The 8,423-nt window shown below is 38.3% G+C and overlaps 1 protein-coding gene across 1 annotated transcript in view; it reads right to left on the reverse strand.

Annotated features, from left to right (window-relative positions):
- SUB1 (SUB1 homolog (S. cerevisiae)) overlaps nt 1–7,778 on the reverse strand; it is an 11,395-nt gene extending 3,617 nt beyond the window's left edge. The window contains exons 1-2 of the mRNA XM_009878912.1: nt 7,707–7,778; nt 4,853–4,972 (exon numbers count right to left, since the gene is read on the reverse strand). Coding sequence (XP_009877214.1) covers nt 4,853–4,972; nt 7,707–7,778 — 192 coding nt within the window. The remainder of the gene's footprint in view (nt 1–4,852; nt 4,973–7,706) is intronic.
- Between the last annotated feature and the right edge of the window lie 645 nt (nt 7,779–8,423).

Raw genomic sequence — 8,423 nt, forward strand, 5'->3', positions numbered from 1 at the left:
AGCTACTCTGAAATCTAAGTTTTAGCCCATTCCTATGTACAGAAAGCAAATTAGATACTCACATAAGAAAATGGCAGTTTTTAGAGGAGTTTTGTTTGTTTGTTTGTTTTCTCTTCTAAACACAGTAAATAGAGATGGAAATTAAAGTTATCCACCAACTGTCCCATGCCTGCTCCCAAGTCCTCATGGCACTTCGCTGGAATTATTGTTAAAAGACTATCTCACTGTACTACATATTCCAAAAAAAATTCAAATCCTTTATCGGCATGTAGCATAGCATGAAATGACTGAAATTCTGTAATTTCTGCACCATATTGGCTCAAATGAATTATAACTGTGTCTTTTAGGTTTGTTTTCTTGGGAGAAGGGGAGAGAGACGTGGGGAAAGGGAAGCAGTCACACTGACGACTATGCATGACACTACATATTCAGGTGCATTAAAGATCTTTCCAAATTTGATTAAAAGGACTATTTGTTACCATAAATTCAAAGTGAGCATAAAAACCACAGTCTAATACAATTCATGTAGGAAATTCTTAGAATTCTGTATGCACCTCCTGGATAACTTTTTGAAGAAAGAACACATTCTACAGTAAATAATTGTAAAATAGAGTATTCCTTCCTGATGAAATACTAACTTTAGTTTTCAACTTCTTCAGTTTATGTATCTTGCATTTGGATACAAACACATCTTACTAGCATTCAATCTGACCCGAAAGGTTGAACAACTCTCCAATAAACTAAAACCATCCACATATATTTAAGTCATATGCTGTTATTTCACAAAACAGATATAAAAAAGAATGCTTTATGTTTGCTTAAAGTAATTTTCCTTCTTATGTACATCACATTAATTAACTCTAAAATTTACTCCAAAGCAACTTAGGACATCTTTAGATACTGTAAGCTTTGAAGCAGTTTTCCTACCTCAACGTATCCTATAATAGAGACATTACACTTTATAAGACAGTATTTTTTGACTGATTTATTAAATACTTCCACAGTACTACAAATTTAGCATTCAAAAATAAGGCATGATATCATGTCAGCTTAGTTTTCAGACCAGCCTTGGTACCATGCCCAAGACCATCAGCGCTGCTGGCAAATATCCTAAACAGCCTACATGAACAACATTTCTTGGTTTTACCCTTTAACACTTCAGTGACTTTTAAGGCTACCTCTAAGAACAGCTTCAAGTAGAATACTACTTCATAGTACCTTTTTTCCCCCCTCAGGGCTATCAAAGAATATTAGTGCATTGACAAGTAATTCCAGATTTGCTCCAAGAACTAAAATCTGACACAATATAGCCAATTACAGCCGCAAACACAATAAAAGAGTTTAGGATATGAATTTTAAGAATAAGACTATATGTCTTGACTCAACTACACTAAGGTGAGGGGCAATAATGTAAAGTTTTAATTTACTCAGTAAGCCTACCATAAATTGAGAGTTCCATAAAAAAATACTGACATTAAGTTTTACCTCACTGTTTAGATTTCAGCTGAACGTTCACATCAAATTTTGAATGTTTAGTTGAACTCTATGTTAAAGCTGCCACTGCTAAATGCTCTCGTTAGGCTTCTAAAGCACAGTTTCAACTAATACATAAGGTCAAAAACCTCAACCAAAATCTAGATTAAAATAGTTAAATAAACTGACGTTTCTGCATGTTCAACTACCTGCAATTCTGCCATAGTTTCATTTCTGAACAATTTTTTTTCCACATAGCAGCTGACAGTCATAGAATAATTTCACTGATTTAAGACATCTTTGTATCTCTATGACCACAGTAGTGTTCCAAGGGTTGCACAGATTTATAGCAACACAGTTACCACAGTTCAACCTTCACAGGCAGGTTCATATGCTTTTTATTAAATATTACAGCTCCTTAGATGATACTATCCTATTGTTTTACATAAATCAGAAGTCATTAAAAGCACTCATTTCAGGTTTCCGCTTCTCAGAATAAAATGCACTGAACCATGTCTTGGTTCCTTTCGTGCAACCAACTTCCTGTACGAGTTTCAGCAACCATCTTCTTCACTGTTTTCCCTCCTACTTCCAGTTTGTCCTGATAAACCTATATACATACTGTGGAAGTAGAAAGAGCAAAAAAAAGCATCCTTCTATATGTATGCTATAAATATAGCATTAGAAGGAGCACAATAAGGCCTGTAAAAAGCAAATTGATTGTGAAATGCATTGGTAACCACCTAAGTTTCAGAATTAATAAGCTAAACACATGAACTTCCCAGAGCATTATAAACTTACATATTTACCTACTTTCAGGAGTCTATGAGACATTACACTGGGAAACAAAACTTATTTCTGAAGTCAAAAAGCAAATACAACACAAATTTTAAAAAAGAATAATAAAAAAGAAAGTCATGGATAACATACAGACAGACGACTTTTGCAGCAGTAATTTCAGTGAAATGCCTGATCATGAGATGTGGTTCCACCCTAGATAGTCATTAATACTGCATCCTGACGGCATTAACAAACCTTATCCAAATCAGACATAGGTAGATGACAGCATCTGTCAAACTAACCAAAGCACATGATGCAGAGCTCACGCTGGCTTGAAGCCACAAACAGGAATCTAATGTATCAACACTAAACCCTTCCACATTAACACAAATAATGCTTATTCTTAGGGCCTTTACTAACACATCACAAATGAGAGTAAGAAAAATTTTCACACCCCAACCGCACCCAAATCCTTTAACCATTTTCCAAGTATACTAGGCTACATATAAAAGCAAAAAAAGCCACAGCATGTAAACAAATAAAAGGTGCTTGGTCTCTTATACTGAATAAATTCCCTCCCACACACATCTCTACCATTCCTCATTATTAGTTTCAAGAATATCAGTACACCAATGATAGTGCCAAATGAAAGTAACAAAATGTTGAACCTTATGAAAATGCTACATCTTCTGAATACTGTCTCTATATTAAGGGAAGTTGTATGCTTTAAGAACACAACCTATGGGAGCAGGACAACAAGATTCATATCATTTGTTAAAGCTCCCACAAACAACATGGACACCACAGAACTTCTGACTATCCTATGAATGCTTTACAGCCTCATTTCCAACCACTGACACCACACGGCTTATACAGCAAAGTCTCTTGCACATCAGAGATCATTTCACTGCCGTGGGAAAGCAGAAAGGAGAGTTTCTAGTACTACCCTTAGTCCTAAAACAAACAAAACTGTATCCAAAAAAAATTAACATGTAAATTGATCTTCTAGAATGCTCTCCCGAGCAGGAGGGGGGCAGCAGGTAAGCATCCTCAGACCTAGAGTGTGCTGCTCCTACACTGAAACAGTTCTGTCTTAGTTCACACACATAAGCTAATGTAGCACGAAAAGAACTCACAATGCTTCACATAACACAAGAAGCAATCTAAAAAATATTGTTGTCAATTAACTAAAAGGCAGGCAGAGAATAAGTAACACTGATGTTTTAGGTCAAGGTGACACCCAAGTATCTTCTCCGTATTACACCGAACACTGGAAGAATCCTGTTCTCATCCGACTAATAGGAGTCCTCTACTGTCCGTTTTTAGTAACTTTTTATTATCTTAGTTCAGAAAGGTTGAAATAAATCAGAGCATGCAAATGCTTTTATTTAAAAGGGTTTGTTGTTTGTGGGGTTTTTTTCATCGGGGGAATAAAAGACTAACAGCTTTCTCAAAGATTGGAATTTCAGAACTTATTAAAAACATAGCGTAAGGCTTTTGACACAACAGGTGGGGTTTTTTTAGTTCTAACTGCAGCTCACCTCATAAGGTGTAGAAGACACTATCTCATTTTTCCTACATGGTTCAAAGCATGCCCAGAACTGAAGACATTATACTCTTCATTCTATAAGGAAGTCCAGGCATAGCCTTCAACTGAAGCTCTCCCTGTCAACTACAAGTGAAAAGTGAGAACTGATACACTAGAAATAATTGTCATGTATTACAGTGTAAGTAGGTCTTTGCTCTAAAGACTTTTTTTTGCCTGTATACTTTGCACAGCTACAGTCCAAAAGCATTTCTTTTGCCTTACGTAGTGCTGGGGCTACCTTATTAGGCACCTCTCCTGTACCCTTTCACAAACTTAAGAATCGAAGTCTCTAACAATTTAAGCTCCTTTCCAGCCAGCTAGTCAGAGACATTTAGTAAGTCTTGACTCACAATCACTAAAACAGGTAATTCTGTGCTACATATATTCTTGCACAGCTTCAACACTGCTACTGCATCAGCAAACCCCAAGAACTGCAATACAAATTCACAAATGCACCTTGCTATTGAAAAATGTATATTCATCTCATCTTAAAAACAAGGACATGAAAAATTACAATATTTCTCAATGTTCACTGAGAAAAACTTGCATCATAAACCAAAAGAACAAGCAAAACTTATTCCAAGATGCTGTCTTATAACACAGAGGCCAAGCTGCTCTTGACCTAGGTAAACAGAAATGAAGAGTCCATACCCCAATTTCCAAGAATCTCTCTTTCAAGAGCCTCAATTAAAATCATTTCCATGTAAAGACAGTCCGTTGGTATATATTCATGGCAAGTGCTCTATTTACCAACAAGATGACTACCCAGGGTTACCATGGGCAAAGACATGAGGGTTAGGTCAACTGCTAAAACTCGGATCCTTTTACTCTGCTGAAACATGGCAACACTCTTTCTGAGCATCTCATCAGCGTGCTAGCATCGTCATCCCCTTTGGCTGAGGCTTCAGGAGACCGAGCACTACACTGATTACTCAGATCACCAGATAAAATTTGCACTGAACATGATGTAACATGTTACCCTAACTAGGCTCCAAGAGTTATTAATTTTACCTGAAACATATTCTCGTCTCTGTTACTGCTTTGCTTAGAAGAAGCTGCACCTTTTGAACTTTCACCAGTCTTTTGTTTCTTTACAGGCTTTTCTGGAGCTGCTTGCTTTTTCCGCTTGGCCTTGGAGGAAGAAGAATAAACAGAGAAAACCATGAAACATAACTCATTCTGTAAGTTTCAGAAAAGTTTCACATAACAGTTTACAAACTATTACTAGGCAATGCATATGAACACCTTCTGGCTGCGAAGGCCTCACATCATCTTGTCATGTGAAATCTAAATCTGCTTAAAAATTTTTAATGCCTTTATCAAAACTGCTTAAAAAGCCTAGAGACCTAGAGATGAGACAATATAACACGTGTAAAGAAAACCATTCTGATTCTTGCTGTATTCCAACATACAGTATTGTATTGTACAGCTGTATTTCGACACAGTACATTTAAACTGGAATCTAAAAAATACATCTTCAAATAAGTCTAATTCTGTTCCCATCGAAGATTACCATAATACTTTGGCTTTAAAATGAACTGAACTACATAAAAACACTACACAAAACCCTACTCTTTCTGCATAATAACACTATCACTCAAGTACTTTAAATAAATAAATGTTAAGTCTGAAAAAAGTTTCATCTTCCCTTTCAGTGAGTGCAACAAAAAATGCAGGACAGCTTACAATTCTTGAAAAAGGAAAAAAACTCTAGATAGGACAATGAAGAAAGGATCTGGAAATCACCTCCATCAAAGTAATATTTTGTTTTTAAATCAACATTCAATCTCTCTCCATAGCGTAATAAACTAAACATGTTCTTAAAACATTCCGATAGTATCACCTGTAAATCAGATTGTCCAAAGATGGTAGAAAACTACTGTTTCTACTAATGGTTATACAGTAACTATGCCTGCCTCTAGTCTCAAATCCTAGTCCCACCACCCTCACAGTGAAGAATTTCTACCTAATGCCTAATTTAAATCTATCTTCTTTCAGTTTCAAACCATTACCCCTTGTCCTGTCACTACAACCCCTGACAAACAGTCCCTCCCCATCTTTCCTGCGGCCCCCTTCAGGTACAGAAAGGCCACTCCCTGGTCTCCCTGGAGCCTTCTCTTCTCCAGGCGGAACAGAACCAACTCCCTCAGCCTGTTCTGGCAGGTTAGGTGCTCCAGCCCCCTAATCATCTTCACGGCCTCCTCTGGACCTGCTCAAGAGGGTCCATGTCCTTCTTGGGTTGGGTTCCCCAGAGCTGAACATAGCACTGCAGGTGGGGTCTCATCAGAGCAGAGGGGCAGAATCACCTCCCTTACCCTGCTGGCCATTGCAGCCCAGGATGCGATCGGCTTTCTGGGCTGCAAGCACACAATGCCAGCTCATACTCAGTTTTTCATCCCTCAGCACTCCCAAATCCTTCTCTGCAGGGCTGCTCTCAATCTACTTGTCACCTTGCCTGTATCTGTGCTCAGGATTGCCCTGACCCAGGTGCAGGACCTTACACTTGGCCTTGCTGGACTTCATTAGGTTGGCCTGGGCCTACCTCTCAAACCTGCCCAGGTCCCTCTGTGTGCCATCCCTTCCCTCCAGCGTGTCAACTACATCACACAGCTTTGTGCAAAATTCCTGGGAGTGCACTCAATCCCACTGTCCATGTCACCAACAGAGATGTTAAACAGCACCAGTCTCAATTCTGATCCCTGAGGAACACCACCCATCATGGATCTCCCATTGGTCACGGAAACATTCACAACAATCTGAGTGTAATCACCCAGCGAACCTCTTACCTACCAAGTGGTCCATCTATCAAATACCTGTCTCTCCAACCAGAGTGAAGGATGTTGTGTGGGACAGTTTCAAATGCTGTGCACAAGTCCAGGTAGTTGTAGCCCCATCACAGAAGGCTACCAAATTTGTCAGGCACAGTTTGCCCTCACTGAAACCATGCTGGCCATCAGGAACAGAGTTCCATAACAAAAAAAAGTCACCTGAGTGATTTCTTTTATATAAAGATGTGACAGAACACTAACTTTGTCAAGTGCAACCAAGTCACATTTGAACCAGTTCAGTAAAGCAGACCAAGTCTCTTCACATATTACATTAAAATATTTTATGTCTGCTTTACCATCTAGCATTTCTTAAAAAGATAAATTCACTGGGGTTTTTTCTAGGTTTGTTCATAATGACCGGTATAGCTACACAAACTTATAAATTAAATATTAAAAACAAATGGGAACACTCAATTTATACATTTAAAAAGTCAACCTATGTTAAAATGAATCAACTGAAAGACATTCAGGTTGGCTCAGCTTTTAACTGAGAAACTAGCAGATGGTATTAAACGTATCTGATACAGGAGAAAAAAAACCATACAAATAAGATAAGCAAGTTGCACACAGAGGACAGAACAAGTGAAGGTTTTCTGGTTCAGATAAGTAATCCAGATACCAAAGTTGGGGGTGGGGAGCAGGGAGTGTTTATCCTCAAAATTAGTCCTAATTCTTGCCACCAGGGCAGCTTATACAGAAGGCTTTTTCTATCACTTGCCACAAAGCAGCAAAGAATTCTAAGAAGTTTGTGGTTAGATACATCAAACAGAAAACACTGAAGCGAGCAAAACACAACTTAAAAAGAAAAGTTTACAGCAAGGCAAAAAGCATCCTATCCATCAAAACCCTAATCCTGGGAGGTGGATTTTTTCTGTTGTAGTTGTTGGCAGGGCTGGGTGGGAGTGTTTTGGGTTTAAGTGTCTGATAAATTGCACAGCATGACATGCACGTTGTGACATAATGCTCACCTAAATCCTTAACCCCGGCCTGAAATAGAACAGTTAATACAGTAATAACAAACTGCATACAATGTTCACCTTTTTGTCAACTTCGCTATCTGAGTCACTCGCAGATGAGCTTGAAGATACAAGTTCCTTTGACTTAGGCATTCTAGGGAGAGAAAAATAACATGAGAACACTACACAAGGAATGTGCCCCATTAAGGCTGGAAAGTCATCTTCAAACCTCCTAAACGTTCTTTTAGCAATGTTGTAGAGGAGATCTCATTTTCCCCGCTTGTTAACCCTTTCTCTTTTGCTGCAACTACATTAAATGCAGTGGTTTAGTTACCAAACTGTTCACAAAGGGATAATTTTTCGTTAGTTTCATATACCCCTAAATATGGCAGAAACTGTAACGCAAAAAATACAATACAACACATTCCTTCAGCAGTATTCTTCATATTGCATTCACAGATATAAACTATTAAGGGTCTAGCATTATCCATACTCTTACATGGGCATTTCACCCAATTGGATGGATTTGCAAGCAACACACTTCATAATTGTAACACATGAAGCTGAAGTTCCCAATAACACAAAAGTCTGAAGAACTTCTCAGTTACAGTGAGCTACAGCACTGCAATTAGTATTTCCACTGCAGCTTCAACATGTCAGTCACTAGAGTCTATTCATTTGCCAGATAAATGGACATAAAACTTTCCTCGAATGCATGCTGTCAGGTGTGCTCCTACATCCCTCTAGTATGCAAACATGTGGTTAGAAATAGCAGTTGCACATCTTGCCTGCTACTAG

Source organism: Apaloderma vittatum, unplaced genomic scaffold (assembly GCF_000703405.1).
Source record: "Apaloderma vittatum isolate BGI_N311 unplaced genomic scaffold, ASM70340v1 scaffold12281, whole genome shotgun sequence".
Lineage (NCBI taxonomy): Eukaryota > Metazoa > Chordata > Aves > Trogoniformes > Trogonidae > Apaloderma > Apaloderma vittatum.